The 27,235-nt window shown below is 49.0% G+C and overlaps 10 protein-coding genes across 10 annotated transcripts; 7 read left to right on the top strand and 3 right to left on the bottom strand.

The window, feature by feature from the left end:
• Positions 1-9: 9 nt before the first annotated feature.
• On the top strand, positions 10-3,911 carry N7469_008100 (uncharacterized protein; the record flags this gene model as incomplete). Its single annotated transcript, XM_056647018.1, has 4 exons — positions 10-202; positions 275-2,916; positions 2,969-3,080; positions 3,142-3,911. Coding segments are annotated over 4 exons (3,717 nt in total), but the record flags the coding sequence as incomplete, so codon positions are not given.
• Positions 3,912-4,496: 585 nt separating this feature from the next.
• On the bottom strand, positions 4,497-5,042 carry N7469_008099 (U6 snRNA-associated Sm-like protein LSm7; the record flags this gene model as incomplete). Its single annotated transcript, XM_056647017.1, has 3 exons — positions 4,497-4,624; positions 4,680-4,751; positions 4,871-5,042. The coding sequence occupies 3 exons, from the start codon at positions 5,040-5,042 to the stop codon at positions 4,497-4,499; spliced, it is 372 nt and encodes a 123-aa protein (XP_056498568.1).
• An 851-nt stretch (positions 5,043-5,893) lies between these two features.
• On the top strand, positions 5,894-7,890 carry N7469_008098 (Zn(II)2Cys6 transcription factor domain-containing protein; the record flags this gene model as incomplete). The annotated part of the gene is made up of 3 exons (XM_056647016.1): positions 5,894-6,370; positions 6,417-6,504; positions 6,572-7,890. The coding sequence occupies 3 exons, from the start codon at positions 5,894-5,896 to the stop codon at positions 7,888-7,890; spliced, it is 1,884 nt and encodes a 627-aa protein (XP_056498567.1).
• Positions 7,891-8,716: 826 nt separating this feature from the next.
• N7469_008097 (Catechol dioxygenase N-terminal) lies at positions 8,717-9,335 on the top strand (the record flags this gene model as incomplete). Its single annotated transcript, XM_056647015.1, has 2 exons — positions 8,717-8,981; positions 9,004-9,335. The coding sequence occupies 2 exons, from the start codon at positions 8,717-8,719 to the stop codon at positions 9,333-9,335; spliced, it is 597 nt and encodes a 198-aa protein (XP_056498566.1).
• Positions 9,336-9,393: 58 nt separating this feature from the next.
• N7469_008096 (uncharacterized protein) lies at positions 9,394-9,786 on the top strand (the record flags this gene model as incomplete). The annotated part of the gene is made up of 2 exons (XM_056647014.1): positions 9,394-9,437; positions 9,516-9,786. The coding sequence occupies 2 exons, from the start codon at positions 9,394-9,396 to the stop codon at positions 9,784-9,786; spliced, it is 315 nt and encodes a 104-aa protein (XP_056498565.1).
• Positions 9,787-10,386: 600 nt separating this feature from the next.
• N7469_008095 (fasciclin domain-containing protein) lies at positions 10,387-12,528 on the top strand (the record flags this gene model as incomplete). The annotated part of the gene is made up of 2 exons (XM_056647013.1): positions 10,387-11,835; positions 11,893-12,528. 2 exons carry the CDS (start codon positions 10,387-10,389, stop codon positions 12,526-12,528), a joined length of 2,085 nt encoding a protein of 694 aa, XP_056498564.1.
• A 347-nt stretch (positions 12,529-12,875) lies between these two features.
• On the bottom strand, positions 12,876-15,686 carry N7469_008094 (PAN-complex poly(A)-binding subunit PAN3; the record flags this gene model as incomplete). The annotated part of the gene is made up of 8 exons (XM_056647012.1): positions 15,594-15,686; positions 15,382-15,447; positions 15,242-15,296; positions 14,871-15,168; positions 14,383-14,571; positions 14,170-14,314; positions 13,957-14,112; positions 12,876-13,903 (listed from the first exon to the last, which is right to left on the bottom strand). Exons 1-8 carry the CDS (start codon positions 15,664-15,666, stop codon positions 12,876-12,878), a joined length of 2,010 nt encoding a protein of 669 aa, XP_056498563.1. The 5' UTR covers positions 15,667-15,686.
• A 1,104-nt stretch (positions 15,687-16,790) lies between these two features.
• Positions 16,791-18,424, top strand: N7469_008093 (clathrin-mediated endocytosis regulator UBX3; the record flags this gene model as incomplete). The annotated part of the gene is made up of 2 exons (XM_056647011.1): positions 16,791-16,926; positions 16,974-18,424. The coding sequence occupies 2 exons, from the start codon at positions 16,791-16,793 to the stop codon at positions 18,422-18,424; spliced, it is 1,587 nt and encodes a 528-aa protein (XP_056498562.1).
• A 1,770-nt stretch (positions 18,425-20,194) lies between these two features.
• On the top strand, positions 20,195-24,688 carry N7469_008092 (ABC multidrug transporter C; the record flags this gene model as incomplete). Its single annotated transcript, XM_056647010.1, has 3 exons — positions 20,195-20,923; positions 21,000-21,878; positions 21,932-24,688. The coding sequence occupies 3 exons, from the start codon at positions 20,195-20,197 to the stop codon at positions 24,686-24,688; spliced, it is 4,365 nt and encodes a 1,454-aa protein (XP_056498561.1).
• A 513-nt stretch (positions 24,689-25,201) lies between these two features.
• On the bottom strand, positions 25,202-27,115 carry N7469_008091 (ferric reductase family protein; the record flags this gene model as incomplete). Its single annotated transcript, XM_056647009.1, has 1 exon — positions 25,202-27,115. One exon carries the CDS (start codon positions 27,113-27,115, stop codon positions 25,202-25,204), a length of 1,914 nt encoding a protein of 637 aa, XP_056498560.1.
• Positions 27,116-27,235: the final 120 nt, after the last annotated feature.

The following is a 27,235-nucleotide window of genomic DNA, read 5'->3' as shown; positions in this document are numbered from 1 at the left end:
CATTACAGGCAGCTGGCATTGCTTGCGGGGGAGACTCCAAGTCCAGCCATCATGGCTTCTGATGATGGACTCGGTCCTCGAAAGAGGCGCAGGGTCGGTCCTCCAGGAACTCAACCTTATGTCTTGCGGTCTTTGTTCGATGATGTACCGCTGAACACTGAGACCAACTCCGACGTTTACATCACCTGTGTCCAGTACTGGGGTAAGCAGTGGCGCTGCGAGCTTATCACGACTCAATTCAAGATTCCACTAAGCTAACTGTAGCTTTATTCAGATGAAAACTTATATATTGGTACATCTGCTGCAGAAATATTGCATTTTGTCAGCCTTCCACCAGCTTCCGAAAATTCCAATGATGCCAGTGAACCTACATTCATCTTAGCTTCGAGACTACCAATACCGTTCCAAACTACGCCTTCTGATCCAGATCAACAAGGCGTCAGACATATTGTGATACTTTCGTCAGTCAATAAGGCCTGTGTTCTTTGCAATGGCTCGGTTACATTCTACATGCTGCCAGAGCTTAGCCCGGCATTCGGGAACACCAAGGTCCATCATTGTAGTTGGATCGGTGGACTAGATCTGAACAGAGATGAGGATTCACAGGAAAATCCGGTGGTTATGGTTGCGGTACAAGGGCGGATCATGCTAGTGCAGATCGGAGACGAGGCACGGCTTATCAAGAGCATCAAGTTCCCCGGTTGTCTGATAGCCGCGCGCAGAGGTACAATCGCCTGTGCCGCCGATACACATTCATACTCCCTCCTTGAGGTAGAATACCAACAAAAGATTCCTCTTTTCCCTATTTCTTCCTCAAGTGATGTGTTTCAGTCTGGACAGGTAGAGGAAATCCAGCAGGCACCCACTCCTCTGAAACGATCGCCCTCTTCATCCTATCCTAATTCACCTCCAGCAGACGTACAAGGACACGGAAGGAGTAGCAGCTTGAATACATTTGTGGGGATGCTGCAACCTCATGCGCAGACTCACCATCATGAGAGATCATCTTCAGGGACACCAGACCCATTTGCCTCGACAGGAACGCCACGGCGGTCAAGCTCTGAGGAGCGTCGGGAAGAACCTCCCAACCAGCCTGATCCAGATAACTCAGGCAGTGACCAGCAATCGTCGTCTCCAGACAGCGTGAAGCCACTGCCGCCTCTGCCAAAACAACCGGTATCAAAACAACTTCAGCCTCATGTAGTCTCTCCAACACCTTCCGAATTCCTTCTTGTCACAGGGACTGAAGAATCAGAACCCGGAGTGGGTATGTTTGTTGACATAGACGGCGAAGTTGTGCGAGGTACAATAAACTTCAACCGATATCCAAAATCCGTTGTTATTGATGCCGGCGAAGATGATCAAGCTCTTCAGCCGAGCGAAGACGCCAAAGAAGAATATATTCTCGCTATCATTGAATCCAATGACAATGGAGAAAAGCGTGCACAGCTAGAAATTCAACGCTGGGATGATGACCCCGCAGAGCTTGAACGGCAGAAAAGATGGATGGACATCCCTTCGTCTGGGTCGACTCAATCATTACCCGTTGGTTTCCAACACACCGTCAGCCCTAGTCACTTAGAGCTTGGTGATGTCGGGAAGCTTCTGCGCATGAGTCGATTCAAGAACAAGGCGCTGCCTCCACATATACCTACGCCAGATCCCAGGACGCACGCGTCCATCGAGCAGCTACAGAAAGAGAAGGAGCTTTTTGAATCCCAAGAACTGACAGACTCGGAAAGTTCAAAGAAGGAGGAATCCGGGAACATCCTAGACTCGGAGACACAGCGAAACGAGGATGAAGCAAAATTTGCATACCGTCTAGGAAAGCTCCAGAGCAGTCTAATCCTATGGTCAGGATCTCAAATCTGGCGACTTGTCAAAAACCCATTGGTTATTCAACTCGAGGACGTCTTGCAAAAAGCTCAGCAGACTGATGCGAGTGGGCATACACTTTTGCAAAGAGGCGCGGTTATTGATTTGATGTTTTCCATCCAGGACGCGGAGCCTAAGAATGAATCCGAGTTCATAGGTCTCGGGTATATAAAGCAAAAATCCAGCTTGATGTTGTTTGGAGATCTCCTCTCCATGCATCCAGACCACCGAGGGGACGCAGTCATTCAGAACACTGAACATGCGATCTTGGCTGGTAACTTGGACCCGCGCCTCGCATTGTTGTTTATCCCACTTCTCAGGAGTGAAGTCCTTCAGGGCCCACAGGGAATTTGGATCCATGCTGGTCTGGCAAGTGTTACTGAGCAATACCTGGAGCAAGTTTCGAGCACCAGCGACCCATCGGTAGGCCCCGCAGCTGTCCATAGCCCAGTGCTGAATATGGTTAAGCGATTCCTCTTCTCCTGGCAACAGAAAAGAGGCTATGGCAGTATAACCGATGAGACATACGTTCTCGATAGCACTGATGCTGCCCTTCTACGCCTACTTCTCGAGCAAGACGCCCATCTTGACCCTGAGCAACGAGCGTCATCGCGGATACGAACAGAACTTAACAGGCTGGTCGACGGCTGGAAAGGTAACTTCGACCGCGCGGTCGTGCTCCTCGAGCAGTATAAACGACTTTACATATTAAGCCGGCTGTATCAAAGCCAAAAGATGTCTCGCAATGTACTCAGGACATGGCGCAGAATCATTGACGGTGAGAAAGACGCTGGCGGCGAACTTAGTGCCGCCAGTAGTGAGACGCAAATGCGAAAATACCTGGTGAAAATCAAAGACGTGCAGCTTGTTGAAGAGTATGGCTCATGGCTCGCTGGTCGAAACCCTAGTTTGGGCGTCCAGGTGTTTGCAGACAGCACCAGCCGAGTACAGCTCGAACCAACTGACGTTGTCACATTGTTGAAGGAGCGTGCTCCGAATGCTGTCCAACACTATCTCGAGTTTCTCGTCTTTACTAAACATGTGAGTATTATTGCGCATGTCCTTTGCGTAGTATCCAACTAACATTCAACAGCAAACGCACTATGCCAACGACCTCATCTCATATTACCTTAACGAGGTTATTTCGGTCCTCGAGGCCGATCCAGCCGCACGAGCTTCTCTCTCCGAGTCTTATTCTACATATCGTGCTCTACGCCCCCCCTAAGCCAACCTATTTGAATTTCATTACTGCGAACACTCCCAAAGAAGCTTGGTGGCAGTCCCGACTGCGTCTGCTCCAGATTCTGAGTGGCACATCAGGCACTCAATTCTCATCTACTGCCCTCCCATCGGGTATCACATACTCCATATCCAACATCCTGGAGCGCATCGAGCCTTTCCAGAACGAACTTGTTTCAGAAAGTATCATTCTCGATGGTCTACAGGGCCACCACCGCGCTGCCCTCCGGCTCCTTACCCACGGCTTAGGTGATTACGACTCTGCGCTCCGATACTGTCTTTTCGGAGGACCTCGTAGCTCCACATCATCCGCCGGGGCAGAAGTTGAACTCGCGGACCACACCTTACAATCAACCCTGTTCCGGCATTTACTCGATGAGTTTCTTCAAATCCAAGATCTTACAGATCGAATTGAACGAACGAGCGACCTTCTCGCCCGTTTTGCAGGCTGGTTCGACGTTCGTGAAGTCCTGGAGCTCGTTCCAGAGGACTGGAGCGTTGATATCCTAGGAGGCTTCTTCGTCCACGTCTTCCGAATGCTTGTTTCCGAGACCCGTGAGGCTCGCATCGAGCGTGCACTCAGTGCCGGGCTCAATCTACGGACCGGCGTTGAATACATCGATAATATGGAGAAGATGGGGCCATGGATCGAGGATGGTGAAGGGTTACGGCGTATCAAAGACCGCAGCGCCCAAGCACAGTCCGATGATGCAAGTGTAGGGGATGATGGTGACTTTGGTGAAGTAGTGGGGCCGCCCTCATCCACGGAAATCGACCAGGCGATAGTGCGAGATTAAGGGGCGGCTTCTATGCAGGTTTTTCGTATTTGCGTATGGCGTTGAAGCACTATGATACCTTGACTGCGTATGGAATACTAATTACGGATTTACATAGTACTATATGCAATGTTCAGGTTCAATTCGTTCATATTTGCATTTTTATTGTGTAGTTTTTAAAGTTCTGCATTGCTGGTTGTAACGGCTATTCACAGTCACATAAGCTGCAGTCCAATCTCATTTAGCATTAGAATTGGGTTTCTTGGTGAGGTTGCAAAGTTGAACCCATCTACTCTGTGCCCCAGACATCAGACGAAGGGAGAAAGAGATAATGAGAAGAGTGTTGGAAAAAAAAAGGCAAAAGAGATATCGCATGGCATTCATTCCTTTCGTAGCCCCTATGACGCAGGAGCATTATCGATTCACGTCAGAAACGCAAAATCAGAGTCATCGAAGCAGGCCTGTGGCCCTCGGGGTTGACACCGGGAAGATCCGGTACCCCCTAAAACTCCGCCCGAGAGCTTCGCATTTGTTACTCGATTTGTCAAGCAGCACGAATGACTCTAAAGGGGTATAGGACAAGACAACCGGAATAAGAGAAGAGCATTACTCTTCGGGTTGAACGAAGGGGTTGGGGATCTCCTCGCTTCCATCAGCGGGTGAGATCAAGACGATCAAAGTGCCGCGAGCCACAATGAGGCCCAGGGAACGGGTTGTCTGGTTACCCTCATCATCTAAGAAGATCAGTACAATATTCAACTAGTTGAAGCTTTGATAAGGGGTTATTACCGCGCATAGACTCCTTGACATCATCGAGGACGAGGTTCATAAGCTGATCGTAGCCCTTCAAGGTTCCAGTGACTGTGGGGCTGGTTAGTATAGATAGTATAAACAATATTTTTTAGAGATAAATAGTTGGTGCAGATAATGAAAACCATAGATTTGAAAATGATTAGGAAAAATAAAAGTAGATCACGTACCCTCACGACCACCGTTGAACTTGACCTGCACTTCCTTGTCCATATACTTGCCGAGGTCAAGAATATTCTCCTTCTTAGGCTTTTCCTGAGCACCGCCACCACCGCCACTTTTCTGCTGGGGCCGGCCACCTCGACCACCACGGCCCCCTCGGAATGAACCTCGCTCAGACATTGGAGAATGGGAAATCGGTAAAAGGGAGAAAGAAAAAAAAAAGAATGGAAATTGAAAGCGAAAGCAGAACCGGGGAATGGAATGATAGGAGAAAACCGGGGCCAAATCAGTCAAGGGCAGCAACCAGTCGAAACGCGGCAGTTTTTGGAAGGGGGAGGAGACTGAAGGCTATGAGGGATTTTCGGGCGGTGTGGAAGGGCAGATAGTCCCGCCAGCGGAGGAGGAAGAGGAGAGGAGAGGAGAGGAATGGAGGAGATCAGGCATCCATAAAATCGACGAAAGGCTGAACAATTACTACTGTTAGGGGATCCCCACCGACGAGGCTTGTTTTAGAGCTAATTTACCTGGTTGGTAGCTAGGGAACGCGTCATCTCAAGTTTAATGCTTTTCTTTTTTCTTGGCCCTTGTGATTGTAGTGGATAGAGTATTGAGAAAATTAAATAACTACAGTGTATGTATTGTAGCAGCCTGTTCCACTGGGAGGTTCCTCCAGCGGAGTAGCGGAGTCCCGCCAATACCTTCCGCCCTACACCGCGCGGTTTTGCCTCACCTGCCTGGCTCGTCTCCCGGCCCCAATCGCCTTTCCTCCCCTGATTCTTCTCCTTCACTCTTTTTCTCACTCCCTCTTCTCTCCTCCTATGCTGTGCTTGTAATTCCATTACATGCAAAATTCTTCTCTTTCCAACATCCTAATCTTCATGGCCTGTCGCCCTCTTCCGCCCTTCTAGCGGTCCTTGCCGTCCGGCGCATTCGGTGCTTTCCTGGTCAAATATTACCTTCAAACTTGACAAATACTGTATCCTACATCCTACTCGTCCAACACTTTCTTATTAATCCCCTCTTTCCTCGCCATGGAGTCCCATCCTTCGTCCGAGTCGTCTAACAAACGGCCGCGGTCACCGACCGCCGACCAGTTGCAACAATCCAAGATGCAAAAGACACAAGCGAATCATTTACAGATCAATTATCTTGCGCGCCAATATCCCGATAACCTCCCGCTCGTCTCCCCTGAAGATAATATGCCCTCCATCATTCATCTAGTCGGCGAGTATGACGGCGTGCTCCAGCGACATGAAAGCATTGCGGGAAACCTCGGCGCATGCCCGTTGGGCCCGATATTGATCAAGCGATTCGAGCGCCTGTTCGATGGGCCTCCGCGTGTCATCAAATCACATGGTAAAGATGGTCCGACGGTGACCTGGTTGGATGTGGTCGAGTTTGCCAAGAGCAAGCCGGAGCAGTTTAATCTGGAAAAATCCCGCAACGGTGCGCGCGTCTGCCAGTTTTATACTAAGCAGTGTCGCGTGGAGATCAGCGAGGAGGATTTTGTGCTCATCGCTTCTGGTATGCCCCAGAAGATGATCCCCCCCGCAGCCGATCATCGAGGACGAAGAGAAAGAGCTGGGTGCGCTGGAGATTCTAGAGAAGAACCTGCAGCAGATTATCCAGATGGCTGATCAAGGTATGCCTCTAATATTCAATTATTCATTGATTTATTCTTTGGTCGGCGATTCTAATTCAACGTTTAGTGTCGGCCCGAGCCCGCCAGCTCAGCTACCGTCTGAAGAACCGTCGCACCGCCATCGTGAGCCGCCGGGAGAACGATGCGACACTGCACTCGCAATCACATTCGCAGTCACAGCCAAAATCACAGTCGCGCACGCCTATCGAACCCTGGCGTGATGCCAGTGGTCTTGTACCATCCAATGGCCACGCTCAAAAATCCCCCACCGGCTTTGTAGCCGTGAATTCGGCCCGCCCCGAAACTGAAACGACCGAGGACAACCCGCTTTCGTCCCAATTCATGTTTCCTCATGGAGCCACTGACAATGTGACTATTATCAACGGGACTTCGATCAAGGGCGCTTCGCCTACCACCCGCGCTGAACTCATGAAGAAATTCTTCACGACAGCTGACCGACATGCTCGAGGCTACGAAGATGCGGCCGGACCAGTTAACCCCCAACAACCTCGACCTCGACCACGAGCATCAGACCCCGCCGACTACAGTCTATACAATAGTAATGCCACCACTACTCCGGTGCCTATCCCAAGTACACCATCTTCTTTACTTCCTCCGCCCAAAACAGGGTCACAAGAGAAAGACGACGGGGGCCCTTTCAAGCTGGAAATGATAGCCCGTATGGAAGAGCTGCAGCGTGGTGAACAAGTTGTCCCGCCCTGTGATCGATGTCGCCGGCTCCACATGGACTGTTTGAAGAATTTGACCGCCTGTGTGGGTTGTACCAAGAAACATGCCAAGTGTTCATGGCGAGATGTCAAAGAAGACGAAATACGTGCTGCCAACTGGCTTCGAGCCGCTCCTCATGAGCCACGCGAGGCCCGCGAGTCTCGTGAGCCCCGAGATGGCAATGAGGGCGAGCATCTTCCCTCCATGCCCCCTCAAGGTTTAACATCTCCTCCGAAATACGCGGTATCTGCAGAGCGAGAATATGAACGCCATCCTGAAGATTCCTACGCCGCTCAGCCTTACTCTCATCTCCGCCGAGAATCTGCACCGGGGGGCTCCTCACATTGGGCCGGGCTCGGGGGCATCACTAGGGTTGCCTCCCCCAGGAAACCCCCCCCTCGCAGAGCTATGAGTGATACCGAGGATGGTGGTAATCAACAGCCACCAAGCCATTCAGGTCACCCTCGACGTGCCGATGATGATGATCCAGACGCCAATCAACGACTCATGCAAGCCATTCTCGACACCGTCGATCACCACGCTCGGGTTGCTGCCGCGGTCCAAGAGAAAGAGCGTGGTGCGGGAATGACTGGGGTCACAAATACGAATCCCAGTGTGTCTGATCGTGGTGAAGTCACTACTGAGCGGGTTGAATGAGTTGGTGACTTAAGCTGCTGGAATGCCTAGATTGGATCAACAGTCAGGAGCTTCCATTTATTTGTACATATTAAGTTTCTATTTCTCTCTTGTCTTAATTGGGCTGTATAGGTTGCGAGCGATGGCGAAGGGTTTTCATTGAGCGTGTATCCAATATTCAATATCCAAAATATCCACGATTGATGTTTGATGACATTATAATTATCATATCCACTCTTCTCTTCTACCGCTCGTACATTGTATACTGCATACTCTACTAGAGTATACATACTGCCCAGTAGTACGTATATTGTATGGTCGGATATACATCAACCATGGCTGCTTATCAGATGCTGACCAACGCGAGGAATTCTTTCCGTTTGGTGGGGGGAACGTGGGGATCGGTTATATTCTCTTCCATGATGTACTAAAAGATGAATATAGAATATACAGTATTCTCTATGCTTAATATTATAAAAATATAATATTAACCAGAAGTACTATTTACTACTACATATAAATAAATACTATGTATAATGTATAATATAATATACCACTGGTTAATGAGTAATTCCGCCGCGCTGAGTGGACACTGCGGGGTTCTTTTAAAAAGTGGACAACTTCTTTTCTCCACCAAATTTCCTTCTTTTCCCAAGAGTTTCCCCCCATCGGCAATCCCGGATATAAACAAGTACCGGGGGAAAGAGCTTCTTGAGCTGTTGAATTAGTTTATAAAATGAAAAATGGGTTCCTCCCCGGATTTGTTCAATTTTTTACCTTTTCCCCAGAAACTTGACTTGATCAATTATATCCTCCTCTACTAACTACCACCACCACCACCATCACCATGGACCCTTCACTTGTTAAGATCCCACCGATGAAAGACTTGACGGCGGAGAATATCACAGAGAACGTCATCACAATCAATTCCCTCTGCGAAGATGAGCGCATGAAATATGTTCTCGAACGTCTGGTCACACACCTGCACGACTTCGCTCGCGAAACCAGACTCAGCAGCGACGAATGGATGACCGGCCTACGTTTCCTAACAGAAGTAGGCCAAATCTGCACAGACGTTCGACAAGAATTCATCCTGTTGTCCGACGTCCTGGGTCTTTCCATCCTCGTCGATAGTATCGATCACCCCAAACCCCCCCGGTTCAACAGAGGGTACTGTCCTGGGACCCTTTCACACGCACGACGCGGAGGAAATGCCAGCCGGTGATTCCATGTCGCACGATCCAAAGGGTGAGCCTTTATTGGTTGTTTGTAACTTGCGTGATACAAATGGGAAGCCTATTGAGGGTGTCAAGATTGATATCTGGGAAACGGATTCTTCTGGTCATTATGATGTGCAGTATGCTGGGCGTGAGGGGCCGGATGGTCGGTGTATCATGCGCTCGGATAAAGAGGGTGTCTTTTGGTTCAAGGCTATTACTTCCCGTGCCATACCCGATTCCGCATGATGGACCTGTAGGTCGTTTATTGAAGAAGTTACATCGTCATCCGTATCGTCCTTCGCACATGCATTTCATGTTTGAGAAGGAGGGCTACGATCATCTCATTACGTATGTTTTAACTCTTTTCCCCCCGGACTACCTATTGCCCTCCATCACTTATTCTGGCATATTTACTGATCCTTGTAGTGCTCTCTACCTTCGAAATGATCCCTACGAGACCTCCGACGCTGTCTTCGGCGTGAAGGATTCTCTGACTGTCGATATTGGAAAGGCTGGCCCTGAAATTGCAAAGAAATATGGTGTCCCCGAGGGCCATGCTTTGCTAACTTATGACTTTGTTCTTGTCTCTGATGCCGAGACGAGTGAGTTACGTGCTCACAATTCAAAGGTCGCTTTGGATAAACTTGGCCGGAAGGTCAAGATTGTCAATGGTCTCCCAATTCCTGAGCTCGATTAAATAGTATCTGTCTATAACACATGGCGATGTGGACAAATCAGCCAACTTATGATTATTTGATGAATGGAATTGGACATGATGTCAAGATACTTCAATACTTTGAACACTGAAATTGATTTTAGCAGTCTTCATTTTAAATAAAATCATCATCCTTGAAGTAGCATCGATGCAAAACATTCACATCACAAGACTGATCCGATGATTCCTTTTCTCCCTGTATTCCCCAATTCTCATCCATCTCGGAATATTAACTTACCTCCTCAACCAATGATTAAAGTATACCATTGGGATTGCCTCCGCAATTCCCATCAGTTGTGCTCTGTACAACTATCCCCAAGTGACAGACTGGTCTCAAATACCTCTTCCAGCTCTGGGGATTATCTATTTAGGGTAACTCATCAGCTCACCCCGACTGTTGGACAAACGATTCGTGTAACCACTCCCTAAAACATGGAGTAAAGCGGAGATTTCATCGAGGCCATTTCGGCAAAGGGTCTGTAGTTTCGAGCTTCTGTCGTTCTATTTTATATCGTTATTCCGTCTGCCTTTGAAATACTTTTTGGTTAGATCCAAATGGTGAGCTCCATCTGATAAGTCATTATGCGGCTTATCTTTTTATCAGTAGCAGTATCGTTATGTGCTGCTTTAGTTATTCCTGAGCAAGAGGTTCTTGCTGAATTCTCTGAAATACTTCCCAGCAGTGAATCCAGTCAGAATGAGAAGACTGCAATTGATTCTTGGTGGTCGAGGATGGCCGAGTTGGCGCAAAATGGCCATCAATCGGCGACGAAGCTAGCATTGAGTGCATTAGGACTTGAGATTAGCTTGGACACGGATATTGAATCTATTGAAAATGAAGATGAGGATAACGGTGACTTCAAGGGAGAGAAACATTCCAATATTCCTCATCGTTATCCCCATCACCACCATCACCATCCTCATCACGGCGGGAATCAAGGCGGCAGGCCGGGTTACGGTGATGAACCTGGCTGGGGCGAAGGGCCAGGCTATGGGGAGCCTGGATACGGTGGACCTATAGATCGTCCTGGGTGTGGTGGCCCCGGCTATGCTGATGGTCCTAATGATGGCTGGCCAGGCGGCGATGGTGGTCCTGGCGGCGGTGGCCCTGGTGGAGGTAATGGAGGAGGAGGCTCACCTGGGGGAGGTGGAGGTTGGCCAGGAGGTGGAAGTCCTGGCGGTGGTCCTGGCGGTGGTGGTCCTGGAGGAGGCGCACCTGGAGGAGGTGGAGGTTGGCCAGGAGGTGGAAGTCCTGGTGGAGGTGGCTCTGGCGGAGGTAATGGAGGTGGTCCTGGAGGAGGCGGCGGCGGGGGTTGGCCTGGCGGTGGTGGTCCTGGCAGCGGAGGAGGTAATGGAGGCGGCAGTTGCCCAGGAGGTTCACCTGGTGGAGGCTCGCCTGGATGGGGCGGCGGTGGATGGCCTGGCGGTCCTGGTCGAAGAAGAGATGATCCTGGAAGAGGCAGAGAAGGCCCAGGATGTGGATATGGACCAGGGTATGGAAACGATCATGGTGACCGTGACTATGACGAACCAGGCCATGGAGAATGGCCAGATGACAGAGGATATCATGGACGGTGGGGTCGACATGGAAAATATGGGCAACAAGGAAGATGCGAAAACTGTCACCATTTCTATGTATCACCCAAGTTCTGCACAGAAAACCACACGCTCTGGGAATTGGTGAATGAGAATCGAGAGACCTCACGACTGGCAGAGCTTCTCAGAGAGCATGATGACCTCGTCACGCTGCTGAGCGACAGCGAAAACAATTACACGCTCTTGGCTCCGACGAATAGGGCCCTAGATCGATTCCTGCGTCATGAACATCAGTCTTCGGACATTAAAGAGTTTTTGCAGTATCATATCTTACCACGACAGATTGAGCTCGATAATGTCAAAAACCAGCAAACTCTGCCCACGTCGCTGAATCAGTCTGGTCTGGGTAAGGATTTGCCGCAGCGGCTGGTGGTCAATAAATTCCATCGTCGAGTTTTGCTCAATGGGGCGAGTGAGGTTATAGCCGGAGACATAGTGAGCAAGCCCTAAAAGCGTGTGAACCATGAGTATCCGCTGACAATGTTCGATCAGGTTGGAAGCAATGGCATTCTCCACGAAATTGATACACCAGTTGTACCCCCTCCAAACACCAGTACGATTCTCAAACTCTTACCTCACCACTTCAGCACATTCGCTCTGGGTCTGGAAAAGACTGGGCTGGCCCATCAGTTAACTGACGACAACAGAGTCGGTGGTACAACGTTCGCCCCGACGAATGCAGCTTTTGGCCGTTTAGGACAAAGAGCAAATGACTATCTCTTTTCTTCAGGTGGACAAAAGTGCTTGCAGGCTTTGTTGGAGTATCATCTTGTTCCGAACCGTACTCTGTACTCTGACGTACTATATGATGAGCGTGGAGACGTGCATGAGTTTGGATCCGGGAAACAGGACTCTTCGGTACATATTGAGTTGCCGACTCTTTTGGAGAAGCAGGATTTGAGTGTTGATATTGCTTGGCCTGGATTCTCACTTGTCATGCGGGTCAATGGGGTAGATCGTGTCAGAGTTCATGATGTGTTAGCACAAGATGGGGTCGTGCATATCCTGGATGCGGTTCTGATGCCGCCCACGGAAATTCAAGGAAAAGGCAGTGAGGCAGAGAAGGCCATTTTAATGTTGCGAAATGGGATTGATGAGTGTAAAGGGATTCCTCGGGAGGAACTGTGAAGGGTGAGCACGTAAGCGAGAGAAGTTGAAGTCACAAGGTTCTATCAGTCTATCATCTATCAGTTTGCACCAGGATGAGTTTGATGTTTCTTCATTCTTTATCTGTCTGTATTTCCATAAATGTGCCGGCGGTCTAATAGACTGCCATGAGTTTTCAAGTTAAAGCCGATGTAGCGAGAGCATGAACTGAGTTTCCAAAAGTATCACGTTGGCCAAACCTCTTGTCCGTCTAAACTCAGGCTACTCGTAGGATGAATTGTTGGATGAGATAAAGGCGATGAAAACCAAGGAACCGTTATAATCATATTGGCATCGCTGAATCATACCAGAAGAAGCCTAAATATTACTCAATGCATTCTTCTTGGGGGCTTCATCAATGCTTGGAAGGAGGACTCCAGGGCCTTCTTGATCTCTTTATAGCTCACGATAAAGCAACTTTGTTCATCGCGGCTAACCAAAGTGATTTTTTCATCCGACCCTGCATCCAATTTGTTCAGGCAAGTCAGTATGTGTCCAAGGTCGACAACTGGGTCGCCCTGCGCGTCTACTTGATGGAAGACATAGTCACGGAAGATTTTGAGGAAATAACGCTCCCCGCTCTCCGACCACTGCCTGTCATGCTCATATTCTGGCCGCTCGTTGACAAGATTCAGTTTGGTCATCAAACGGACAAGTCGTCCGTTTTCGAGTTCTCGACCGAGATCAGAAGTGAGCTGGTCATCGAGATGAAGAGCCGAGTCAAAAGTCGACATTAATTGAGATGAAATGCCATTGATGAACATATCGATACTCCGCTCCTGATCTATCTGCAGGGAGTTCAACAGCCAGAACACGGAGTTCTTCATTTGCGGGCTATATGCGCGAGTGAAGTGTTCCATTGCCTTGGCGGGGTTATGCATAACATTGGGCGAGTTAGCACCCAGAGTGACCATCATTTGTCCAAAATTCACCAAGTCCTGTCGTTGTAGATCGGCCATAGTCCTTTGAGTGTCGAACTGGACTACGTCCAGGATCGCACATGCATTCAAACGAATGCGGTTCTTCCCTGTCAGTAGAACCTTGCTGGGCTCAAGTACTCTTGCGGCAAGACCATTAGAGTGAATCGCTTTCAATGCATTGGCGACTTGAGTCATGTATCCCCAAAGAACCTGCTCCGTGATGTGTGGGTTGTGGCGATTCTGAAACCGATTTCCAGCGCCTAGGTGTTGCTCGGCAAGGGTCTTAGATAATGGGTGATAGTCGGTAACAAATATCAGCGAGCTATCCTGGAAGCTACGGCTGGTGAATGCATCGTGAACAGTCACCACGCTCCCACTGCAGACTCGCTTCCAGGCTTGAACGGATCGTATGGCCTTCTCATTCGTTAAGCGAAATCCTTTTTAAAGATCAGCAATCGTCGGAGTATTGGCAGTAATAAGAGTTTCAAACCTTCTAGTCTTCGCAAGGCATAAAAGTTCCCGTCTTTGCTTGACTGCGCCTTGTACACCCAGCTTGGGTAGCCAAAAGTGGCAGCATTCTTCTGGTGGCTCAAATCTAGTGGAACCAAAGAGTGGAAGTAGTCCACCTGAGCAGGCAACTGTGTGTCTGGAAAAGTCAGTCTCATTGTCCCGGGATGGTTTCATGCATCTTGAAAGCGCTTACTAGGTAAAGTTTGTAAGGTAGCTGCTGCTTTCTTCTGTAGCTCCTCTCGGAAATCGTTGGGAAGAAAGAGGTCATGAACGTTTCGTTGGTAACCAAGAGTGTTCTGGTTATGGGGGCCGATTGGAGCGTAGAGATGGTATTGAACCTGTCAATCATGTCAGGTCTCGGATGCCAGAAGAACAATGCGGGATTACTAGAATTGTTTCAACATACCGGTTGCTGGAAGCCAGTCTGATTCGTAAAGAAAGTAGCCCCGCCAAGTGCAGCTGTTGCGTCGTGCGAATACGGATTTGCAGGGACAGCTCCAACAGCACCAGCAGACAACGGACCTGAAGCTGTGACAAATGGGTCGAAAGCGCTTGTGGGGGTTATGGTGCCGTTTCCATTCCCTTGAATAGATGACTGAGAAGACATGGGGGTCAGATTAAAGCAAGAACATGAGCCACGAGGGTGACTGTTTCGTCCCAGTGGATCGGAATCATCTGCAATGGTACTCGGACTCCGAGTAGAGTGATTATGATAAGCAACCACCATCATTTAACACGCCTTTGCAGTGATTTCGAGATGAGATGAGGTGTGCGTGATTCATAGGTATGGAGTGGTTTCAAGAGGTCGCCGAGTGGCAGCTTCGAAGGAAACCCATGATGATCCAATCCGCCGGAAGTCAACAAATTACGGAAGGAACGGCAGAAAGAACTTACCAAGTGCGCACCTTCAAAGCCTTGCGGGACAAATTCCTGTACTTCAGCCATGGACCAGTCGGGAGTTCCAACTTCTTGTCGTGGGGTACTCGTATTTGAGCCTTTGCCAGTCAGCGGGGTCTTTGGAGCCGACGACACGGGGGACTCCATACGTGAGGCGGAAGTTCTGGGCTGAAAAGGAGCGGCATTTGCAGCTTTGGGGGAGATTGTGGTGGATTTCTTAGGGGCAGATGCGCCGTTGCCGGACAAGAGGGATGGGGTAAAGCTAGGTGAGTCGACATTGAATCGTTTCTTGTAACTGAAGGGAAATTATAGTATCAGCACACACGGCATGCAGGAGTTGCATGGAAGAGTGCGAATTTGCAACAAACCTATCTGATTGATAAGCTGCATTTACTTTCTGAGGATCGTGGTTAAAAGCGCAGCCTATTAAGAAAACACAAGATTCGGTTAACATCAAATCTTAAGAATGATATTTTGGAGTTAAAAGAGATTCCAAACTGGAGATTACCTTTGTCTTCGTAGCGACAACGGCCGTAAATCGTCACATTGCGACATAATGTGTCTTTCGCATTCTCTATTTCAAAAGGCTGAGTGAGCACAAAATTATCCCGAAGTCGGCAAGTTCTAGCCCGATAGATCCCATCCACATATCTCTTTCCATTCGCCATTTACTGAATCCTAGCTTTTTCCTCAATAGAAACACCATAGCTCTAAACTCACCTCGGGTTTTCATCTTAGGTGATCCTGTCGTGCGACGGGTGTCGTCCAGAGGAGGTTTGCCGGAGGATGCCATCAGGGATGGTGAAGGAGACCGACAAAAGGTAAGGAGATTAACGCAGCCGGCTGTCCATTGAAACGAGATCTGATATAAGACGAAGGAACAGGTTAGGCGGGAGGGAGTCGCATTCCCTGGGGATTCGATGTATCCTTATGGTCGGCGCGTAGTCGGGGGATCGTCGTGAGCGGGTCAATTGCGGGATATACGTGGAATGTCGCGATAGGAGTGGAATATAAGGAAGTCACCACATGTATAGGAATAGGAGACCCTATACGGCACCGCCCTCTAAAGACGAGATCAGATCGGAAGCGATAGAGCCGATGGCTAAAGAAGATAAGTTGACGCGGGGCCTCGAGCGAAGGGGGAAGTGCACAGACCAGGCGGTCAGCCGGCGATCAAATCAGCTTGAGATGAAAGTTGAGGTGAGGTTAAGTTCAGTGTAGTTTGATCTCAAATATGTTGATGGAAAGAAGAGAATATATAATGAGAAAAGGTTGAATGTGTGAAGTACCTGAAATCTAGGTACGCATTACTTGCTAGTAGCACACTGTGTAGTACATTGGTGTAAATGAGGTCACGGGCGGTGGTCCTTATCACTATATATTTGATTCCAAGGTTGTCAGTTGAATACTAAGTTCAACGTAGAACAGCAGATAGAGCCTTGACTACCCTACGATAAGATCAATCATACGAAACTTCGCTTAAATTTATTGTAATTGTAGTACCAGTACTAGATATACAGTTTACTGGATTTCATCACTTCTAGCATAGTACGGTGAAGGTTGCTTCTTATTCTCACCCGATGATGATGATGGTTATGATGATGATGTAATCGCCGCCACCCCTCCAATTAATACACCAAGTCATAGTAGTATATATTCAAATTTTCCAGAATATTAAAATAGAAACTGGACTACTCATATGGAGGTCATAAAGAATGAGGACAAGACCAGTTACATAGACTAATCTCCACTCCCAGCCTGAACACAGTAAATATCTACTATGTACACATTGTCCCCGTGCATTACTCCGCACCCAGACTCCGCACTAGGCGGTATGCTAGGCGGTGTAGATTCTACCCAAAGATTGTCCTTTCGGCCCTGACAGCTCACGGCTGCCACCCACGAGTTACAGCCACCATGTCCGAAGAGCTCGACCTTGACCAGCTCTCCCCTACAGAGCGCTCGGCACTGGAAACATACACAACTGTCACAGGCCAGGAGCCAGCGGAGGCCATCGCCTTGCTCCGGAGATCACAATGGAATGTCCAGGTCGGTAAACACTCTCCATACTCTCCCGAAGACTATCACCGGAGCAGCTAGTTTACTCACCATTCAGCTACGCCATACAGATTGCGATAGCCAAATTCTTTGATGGAGAAGGCCCTGACCCCCTTGAAGAGGCTCGCGAGGCACTTCAGTCTCCCCCGCCAAGGCCAACCCGCCAAACACAGAACTTGATGACGGATGACCTCACGGAACAACTTGCGCCAGCAGCTCGTTCAGCGGACCCAGCTCCTCGCGTGAATACTCAACCTGAAGGTCAACCCACTTACCTCCCGCCACTCATTATTGCTTTACTTTTCACTCCCTTTAACCTGGTGTACCGTCTTTTGTACAATTCATTCCGTCTTTTCGGCACCCTATTTCCTTTTCTTCCGCGGTTGTTCAACGCTACTGCCAACCCGGCTTTACAAGGAGCACGGAGAAATACTACTGGTCGTCGACCCTTGGGCCCGAAAGATACGGCCGCTCGATTCATTCGTGAGTTCGAGGAGGAATACGGATCCCACTCGGTTCCTTTCCTGGAAAATGGATACAACATGGCATTGGAAAAGTCCCATCGGGACTTGAAGTATCTCCTCATCGTACTGCTAGCACCAGAGCACGACGATACAAGTGGATGGGTGCGGGATACTTTGTTAGCACCCGAGGTCGTGGAGTTCCTCAATGACCCGCAAAACAACCTTCTGGTGTGGGGCGGCAGTGTTCAAGATTCAGAGGCATACCAAGTAGCCAATTCGCTGAAGTGTACCAAGTTCCCATTTGCGGCGGTAGTTGTTCATACCCCTAATGTGTCGTCGACGGCGATGTCCGTAGTCGGCCGCATTGCAGGGACGACATCAGCAACTGAATTTGTGAATAAACTTCGTACCACTACCAGTACGAACCAGGAGCCCCTGGAGCGCATTCGCGCAACGCGAGCCGAACAGCAAGCGTCTCGCAGCTTACGTCAAGAACAAGACTCTGCTTATGAGCGGTCACTAGCGATTGATCGGGAACGGGCACGACAGCGCCGAGAAGCCGAGGCTGCGCGACAGCGTGAGGAGCAGGAAGCGGCAGACCGACAAGCTGCCGAAGAAAAGAAGCAACGTGACCTGGAACAATGGAAGCAATGGAGAGTACAGTCTCTAGGCGACGAGCCTGGGACCGATGTGAAGGAAGCTGTACGTGTAAGCGTGCGGTTGCCCTCTGGTGAGCGAATCATGCGTCGTTTTGCCCCAGAGGCGGAGCTAGAAGAACTTTATGCTGTGGTAGAATGCCACGAGGTCCTACAAGACGATTCACGACCCACAGATGTGACCAAACCCGAAGGATTTACACATCAATATGGATTTCGTTTAGTGTCACCGATGCCTCGAGCTGTTTATACAGTAGAGGAAGGTGGGACTATCCGTGAGAAGATCGGCCGGGGCGGAAACCTCTTGGTGGAGCCAATTGAAGATGAAGATGATGATGAAGAGGAGCAAGGCGATGCCGAAGTTTCGTCATGATAGAATTGATCTCGGGAATACCCTGTACGAATCCAGAGCCATTTCTGCTTTTATGAGCGGTGAACGTCATATCTTGATGTTGATACATGTATATCACATCCAGTAACTATTACTCAGAATGCCTCAGATGCATAGTACATTTGTGCATAACGCCATAGCGCCACGAACCGTAACTACCGGTATACATAGTACATCAGGTACCAAGTAGGTATTGGACCAGGCCTCGGTGTAGTGTATGATTAGAGGGGCATCGCTGAAATACCTATTAGAAGCCTAGTGTCTAGATGCAGAGTTGATACATTCGATCATCCAGCGACTACTTACAGCACTCTATACTAAATGTAGAACTACACACATACCAAGAGTACATAGATCGATCAACCGAACAATTGATTTGTCGGTGTACCTTGTACTGGCCGAACCCAGGCTTTTGACCAACCATAACTCCAGGACTAATTATACCACAGTGTACCCCGATTTCCAGGTTAGCGCGGCAAAGAATTCAATGGTGAGACCTGGCTGTGTATAACGTAGATATGTAAATAAGACTAAAAGAGACGCTGCTCGGTGTAATCCTGTACTACTCTACAAATATGCAATCACCGCCTAAGATTGGAGATCTATAGAAAAGTAATCAAGGCCAACTGAACCGGGATCTGGGGGAGGAAAGGGGCCAGGCTCCAGGGTACCGAGATCTGACTTGCATAAAATCTCGGGCACCCAAAAGAAGTTAGGCCAGCCTTTTGGTGAACCTGACAGGATTCTAGGCAATTCCTAGGATGACACGGACCACAAGCTGAGAAAAAAGAGAGAGAGATCTTGTTTTGAGTTCGGACGAACTATCGAAACAAACAGACGAAACATGAATGAGTCAGCCTCGGAAGCTGGGCAAACCGACCCGGGAACGTCGTGCCCAGACTTCCGCCGCGTGGATCAGGCATTCGGATGGCGGATCACGGCTTCCCGGCCCACTTTTTTCTTCTTCTTTTCCTTTTTTTTTTCTCTTTTTTTTTTGGCTGACACGTTTTTCTAGAATGGGGTTAAAGTACGGAGTATTCCGTAAAAAAGGAAAAAAGGGATCAACCACATGCCCTTTTATACACTGCATACCCGTTAATAATTCCTCCGTAGCCAATCAAAGCCCTAGTTTATACAACTTCCATTCACATCTCCGCCCCGTTTTCGCAGTCTGTTCCCGATTCCGTATATGCATCGACCCCCAAACTGGACTGGTAATGGATTTGTATTTTAATTCTCGTCCAACGATCCTTATTCGACCTAAGTAATACCGGTTAGGCCACCAATACTGATGGTACACGCGGTCGCTGTCTTCTCCGGACCCTTATCACCGGATGTCTAGTCTTCCTTCGGAGGCGAAGTTTGTATCAATCCCGGAGCCCGTTTTTTTTCGCGATTGTTTTCTTGTCCTTTCTGTATTTATTATCTTGAGGGTCCTTCTTTTTGATCCTGTTGGTTCCCCCCTCCTTTTCTCCCCTTAAATCTTTCTAATACTTCATTCTTTACCCCCTCTACATCACTCTACACCTAATTTCCTAATCTTACACAAACTACTATACTACTATCGACACATTCGCTCCTCACCTCTATACTCTGCACCGTCCACCATCGACACTATCCCCACTATATGGTGATTCCTTAATTGACATTTTATCCAGGATCCACACTTCTCTTAACTCGCCCCATATTCTTATAATCAACGTCCAACTACATACTTAGTATTCTGGTTATCCCATCCCGAAGGAGCCCAAAATGTCGCTCCTGGGGACAATTAACCCCAATGTCACCGAGACAACCTCCGAATCGATGACCGTTACTCGCGAGGTTCACCGTCATGACCCGGCTGCTAGTTTCAGCACCGAAGATACCGCAATGGAAAAGCCCGATGAAATTGGAAATGAAGATATTATCGAAGCCGACGTTACTCGCCTTGCTCAGCATCTCACTCGCGAATCAACTCATTGGAATGAAAGCGAAAACACTTTCTTGGATGTGAAGGAAGAATCGACATTGAACCCGCATAGCCCCAATTTCAAGGCTCGCAATTGGATGAAAAACCTCCTTTCCATCACCTCCCGCGACCCCGAGCGATACCCCCAACGCCAGGCTGGTATTTCCTTCCGTAATCTGAGTGTTCACGGCTTTGGTAGTCCCACCGATTATCAGAAGGATGTGTTTAACTCCGTCCTTCAGATTGGTGGTCTGTTCCGGTCTATGACTGGCTCTGGTAAGCGCAAGATTCAAATCTTGCGTGATTTCGATGGCCTGGTGCGAAGCGGAGAGATGCTTGTTGTTCTGGGTCGTCCTGGTTCTGGTTGTTCGACTTTCCTGAAGACTCTTGCTGGTGAAATGAACGGTATTCACAAGGACGAGAAGACCCAGATGAACTACCAAGGTATCTCGGATAAGAAGATGCGTAACCAGTTCCGTGGCGAAGCTATTTACACTGCCGAGACTGATGTGCATTTCCCCCAACTCACCGTTGGTGATACCCTCAAATTTGCTGCTTTGGCGAGAACCCCCCCGCAATCGTCTGCCTGGCGTCTCTCGCGAGCAGTATGCTGAACACATGCGTGATGTTGTTATGGCTATGCTTGGTCTCTCACACACTATTAATACTCGCGTTGGAAATGACTTTGTTCGTGGTGTTTCTGGTGGTGAACGCAAGCGTGTTAGTATTGCCGAGGCTACTCTTTGCGGTAGCCCTGTACAGTGCTGGGATAACAGTACTCGTGGTCTGGATAGTGCCAATGCTCTGGAGTTCTGTAAAACTCTTAATTTGATGGCCAAATATGCCGCTACCACCTGTGCAGTTGCCATCTACCAGGCCTCCCAAAGTGCCTACGACGTCTTCGACAAAGTGACTGTGTTATACGAGGGACGTCAGATCTACTTCGGCCACACCGGGGACGCAAAGGAGTTCTTTACCAACATGGGCTTCGAGTGTCCAGACCGTCAGACCACTGCTGATTTCTTAACCTCCCTGACTAGCCCTGCTGAGCGTATCATCAAGAAAGGCTATGAGAACCGTGTTCCTCGCACCCCTGATGAATTCGCCCAGGCTTGGAAGTCCAGCGAGGCTTACAAGAATCTGATCAAGGAGATCGAGGAGTACGACCAATCCTACCCACTGGGAGGCGAGTCTCTGCAAAAGTTCGTTGACTCTCGACGGGCCATGCAGGCTAAGAACCAGCGTGTTCGCTCTCCCTACACTATTTCCGTTATGCAGCAGATCAATCTCTGTATGGTTCGTGGCTTCCAACGTCTCAAGGGTGATGCTAGTTTGACACTATCACAATTGATCGGTAATTTCATCATGGCTTTGATTATTGGTTCCGTCTTTTTCAATCTTCAGGACACCACCGATAGTTTCTACTCTCGCGGTGCTCTTCTTTTCTTTGCTGTTCTCCTTAACGCCTTCTCCAGTGCACTTGAGGTTAGTTCTATAAGAATGTTCTCATTGTTCGCGTCCACTAACATAGCAAATAGATTTTGACCCTTTACGCGCAACGACCCATTGTTGAAAAGCAAGCCCGTTATGCAATGTATCATCCTTTCACCGAGGCTGTCGCGTCGATGCTGTGTGATATGCCTTATAAACTGCTTAATACTGTGACTTTCAACGTGACACTCTACTTCATGACGAACCTTCGACGTACCCCCGGAGCCTTCTTCACTTTCCTTCTGTTCTCCCTGGTGACGACCTTGACCATGTCTATGATCTTCCGTTCGATTGCCGCCTACTCGCGAACCCTCTCACAAGCTCTGGTTCCTGCTGCTATCCTGATTCTGGGTCTTGTTATCTACACCGGTTTCACCATTCCTCCAACCAACATGCTTGGCTGGTCCCGATGGATGAACTACATCGATCCCATTGGTTATGGATTTGAGTCGCTCATGGTCAACGAATTCCACAATCGCAACTTCACGTGTCTGAATGACTCGTTTATCCCCAGCTACGGTGTTTCTTATATGAACAAGATCTGCAACACTGGTGGTGCCCGTCTTGGCCAGGATATCGTTGAAGGTGATAACTACCTCCACGATAACTTCCAATACTCCAACACCCACAAGTGGCGCAACCTGGGTATCATGTTTGGTTTTATGATCTTCTTCCTGGCTTTCTACCTTGTCGGTACCGAGTACATCTCGGAGTCCAAATCTAAGGGCGAGGTTCTGCTCTTCCGTCGAGGACACGCTCCCAAGACTGGCAACTCCGAAGATGATGTTGAAGGCTCCCAGTCCGTCAGCGCTGCTGAGAAGATCAACGAGAGCACCCAGGAAGTTTCCGCCGGAATTCAACGCCAGACTGCAGTCTTCCACTGGCAGGACGTATGCTACGATATCAAGATTAAGAACGAAGAGCGCCGCATTTTGGATCACGTTGATGGTTGGGTCAAACCAGGTACATGCACTGCCCTGATGGGTGTCTCGGGTGCCGGTAAGACAACTCTGCTTGATGTACTTGCTACTCGTGTTACTATGGGTGTTGTCTCTGGTGAGATGTTGGTTGATGGCCGTCTTCGTGATCAGTCTTTCCAGCGTAAGACCGGGTATGTTCAGCAACAGGATCTCCATCTCTACACTACAACTGTCCGTGAAGCTCTTCGATTCAGTGCCCTACTGCGTCAGCCTGCCGCTACTCCCCGTCAAGAGAAACTCGATTATGTCGAGGAGGTTATCAAGCTTCTCGGTATGGAAGCCTATGCTGATGCCATTGTTGGTGTCCCCGGTGAAGGTCTTAACGTCGAGCAGCGTAAGCGTCTCACTATTGGTGTTGAGCTTGCTGCTAAGCCCCAACTGCTTCTGTTCCTGGACGAACCTACTTCCGGCCTTGACAGTCAAACTTCCTGGTCCATTCTTGATCTCATTGACACCCTGACCAAGCACGGCCAGGCTATTCTTTGCACGATTCACCAGCCCTCTGCTATGCTTTTCCAGCGTTTCGACCGTCTTTTGTTCCTTGCCCGTGGTGGTAAGACTGTTTACTTCGGAGATATCGGAGAGAAGTCGTCTACTCTCGCCAGATATTTCGAGCGCAATGGTGCTCCTCAGCTACCTGCTGATGCCAACCCGGCAGAATGGATGCTCGAGGTTATTGGCGCTGCCCCCGGTTCTCACAGTGATATTGACTGGCCTGCTGTCTGGCGTGAAAGCCCTGAACGCCAGGAAGTGCACAACCACTTGGCCCACCTCAAGTCGACCCTGTCCGCTAAATCTGTTGATGAATCTGCCTCCGACCCCGCCAACTACAAGGAATTCGCCGCGCCCTTCAGTGCCCAGCTCTGGGAGTGCTTACTCCGCATTTTCAGTCAGTACTGGCGCACCCCGGTCTACATCTACTCCAAATCTGCTCTCTGCATTCTCACTGCTCTCTACATTGGATTCTCCTTCTTCCACTCCCCGAATACCACCCAGGGTCTTCAAAACCAGATGTTCAGTATTTTTATGCTGATGACTATCTTCGGTAATTTGGTCCAGCAAATCATGCCTCACTTCTGTACCCAACGCTCTTTATACGAAGTTCGCGAACGTCCATCAAAGACCTATTCCTGGAAGGCTTTCATGACGGCTAATATCCTCGTTGAGCTCCCATGGAATACTCTCATGGCAGTCTTCATCTTCGTCTGCTGGTACTACCCCATCGGTCTGTACCGCAACGCGGCGGATGGTGAACTTCACGAGCGTGGTGCTTTGATGTTCTTGCTTATTTGGAGCTTCCTGCTTTTCACCTCGACTTTCGCCCACATGATTATCGCCGGTATCGAGCTCGCCGAGACAGGTGGTAACCTAGCCAACTTGCTCTTCTCTCTCTGCCTGATCTTCTGTGGTGTCCTCGCCACCCCCGAAAAGATGCCTGGCTTCTGGATCTTCATGTACCGCGTTTCCCCATTCACATATCTCGTCTCAGCAATGCTTTCCACCGGTGTTGCTCATGCTGATGCTGCCTGCTCCGATGTCGAGTACCTCAGCATTCAAGCCCCCGCCGGCCAGACCTGCAAGGAATACATGCAGCCCTGGATTGACTCTTTCGGCGGAAGACTTCAAAACGAGACTGCCGTCACGGACTGCTCTTTCTGTTCTTTGTCCAACACTGACGCTTATCTTGCCAATATCGGCAGTTATTATTCCGATGCTTGGCGCAACTTCGGCCTGATGTGGGTGTACATCATCTTCAATATCGCTGCTGCTGTGTTCATTTACTGGGTTGCTCGTGTGCCTAAGGGCAGCCGAAGCAAGAACTAGGGAAGTTGCATATGACATGCATGCCCGTCGCCCATTTTGATATTTCTGAGCATTTTTTCTTTCCTTTCATTTCTTGTAGCATATTTTGGTCTTTGAGAGATTTGTTTTTGGATATGCTCTTCTATACATAGATAGATGTTTTCTCTGCTATTTTGTTGCATGAGCTTGATTACATAGATTGTCTCAAGCAATTGACACTGCTGGACTTCGTCTAGCATAGAACATGAATATAATAAGTAAAAGCTTTCTATTTCTAAAATTCTTTCAAATGACACTTTACAAGTAGATAAGTTGCATCAATCTCGAATAAAAGATACGAGTCTAGCACAGTTGTACGTTGAAAATTCCTCAAGTTTAAATGTTTAGTGATATCAACATTACAGGTATCCCGCCCCTTGAATGCAAAAGAGTCACAAAGACGCAATAACAATATATCAGAATAAAAGGGGGAAAAGAATTAAACATATAGAAAACAAAGATACAGATCGAAAAAAAAAGAGATGCAAAGAAAGTCTACCATGTAAAAGCCTCCTCCACAAAATCTACCACAGCCCCCTTACCAATCCGATTTCTCGCAGCTGCACGAACCTCATCTGCAAAGGCACCAGGCCCACAAACGGAAACAAGAGTTGCACCAACTCTACCCGGAAGAACTTCATCAAGGACGACATCAGGCCGACATCGACCAGAATGCATTTGTACCGTCGCAGACGGGGAAACGATATCTGCTTGCCGACGAGGTTTCGAGACAAATAGCTTGACGACAAGAATGTCTCGACGCTGCGGGAGGCGCAAGATTTGATCCATCCATTGAGTTATCCAGGAAAGATGATCTGTTGAACGTACGGACCAGATCAGGTAGACTTTCCGGGTTGCGGCTTGGCCGGTTGAGGCGCGCAGGACGAGGTCTCGGGTGTATTGGAGGTGGTGAGTTATTCCTGCGCCGGCGGAGAATAGGACTGCTGTGCCGTAACTGGCTGTATTTGCAGGATGAGAGCCATAGGGTCCTTCAATGTATCCCGGTATTGTGAGAGATTTGAGTGGGCTGTTGTTGGCGAGGTTGAACAGGCGGCGGGTCATGCCTTGTTGGGCGCCGACGATGAGGGAGACTTGGGTTGGATTGTGGGCGGGTTCGAGGTAAGCGTCCAGGTCGAAGGATTGTTTTTCTAGGGATGAGGGGCTTAAGGGTGAAGAGGAGATGGAGGATGAGGGCGAGAGTTTGGTCCTAGCTTTGGAGTCTGATATGTGTTGAGTCATGGCGGTCGAGGGTGTACTTTTGTTACTGTTTTCGGCCCAGGCGATAGAGAATGGATGTGACATCCACCAGGAGATACTGGGGATATATACGAAGACATGACATCCCGGTTTGATATCCACGGTTTTGGGAAGATGGAAGGTGACTCGGCATGCTTCACCGGGGAGGGCTTGAACTGTCATGTTTGTTGAGCCATGTTTGGGCGAGAAATTGAGATAAACGAGACGGAAGAGTCGTGTGCTGCGCTCTAAAAGCCAAATAACGGCAATGGCATGTGCCCAGCTTCTTTGAGGTAAACTGTCGATACTCAAGTGAGCATAAACGCCGAGAAAAGCAAGTAAGGCCGCGAGCTGATGAAGATGCAGAAAGGTTTCATAGAAGGCATGACGGATCGGAGAAGGAGAATGAAGACAGAGGAAGACCATCGCAACAGTCCCGAGAAGTCCCCAAGTGAAGAATGGTTCGTTCCTCAGACGTGCTAGCATGTCACTGACATCTTGCTCTGCGCACGCATTGACTGCCCAAGCGGCAGTATGAACAATCGACTCGATCACCACGATACGGCCCAGCCACCGATGGAGAAGATTGTATGTATCGAAGCTGATATGCAAAATCGAAATCAGTGGGTTATTGCGGGCTGCCAGAAGGAATAGTGGCACCATATTTAGAACGGCCAGCGTTCCGGACCGGCCCCGAAGCTCTGCAACTAAGGCTGCCTTTTCATTGATTGAGTAATCCAGGAATAGGCAGTAGGCTGCTTGACTGGCAAAATACAGCGTGATCAAAATTGTCTGAAAGCGAGAGGGTAATGTGCCAATTCCAATAGCCGAGGAAAGCTGGACCTCACGGTTGTGTCTCTTCCGTCCGAGTGGCGCATACAGAATCTGTTTCTTGATATAAGCCCACCAGGCTGACTGCTCTCGACTCCAGAAGGTTTGTTGCCTCCTATTTGCCGTCAAGGATGTGATTTGACGGAGAAATGCATGGCTAATCTGTGCTATCCTGCCGCAGAAGATAGTAAATGCTAGGATCACGACTGATGAGTAGATAATTCTGGTGATAATCACATCACGAGGCACGTTCACACCCCCCAGTCCCCTGGAATATTCATAGATGTAGGTTGAATTTGATCCATAGCCTCGTGCCGCAATATGCGGTTGGGACGCAGCCATTGATGTACCCCCAGGGCCAGCTGAGGGACGAGCAATGGGAAGACGGGTATCGTAAGTGGGATTCAAGCCTTCACGATGTTGATATAAGCGATATTCAACGGAAATTGAATGACAAGAGAT

The sequence above is a fragment of the Penicillium citrinum genome (genome assembly GCF_028827155.1).
Source record: "Penicillium citrinum strain IBT 23319 chromosome Unknown utg000007l:1.0-2040159.0:1.0-2041076.0, whole genome shotgun sequence".
Lineage (NCBI taxonomy): Eukaryota > Fungi > Ascomycota > Eurotiomycetes > Eurotiales > Aspergillaceae > Penicillium > Penicillium citrinum.
This window is presented reverse-complemented; position numbering and strand designations above follow the sequence as displayed.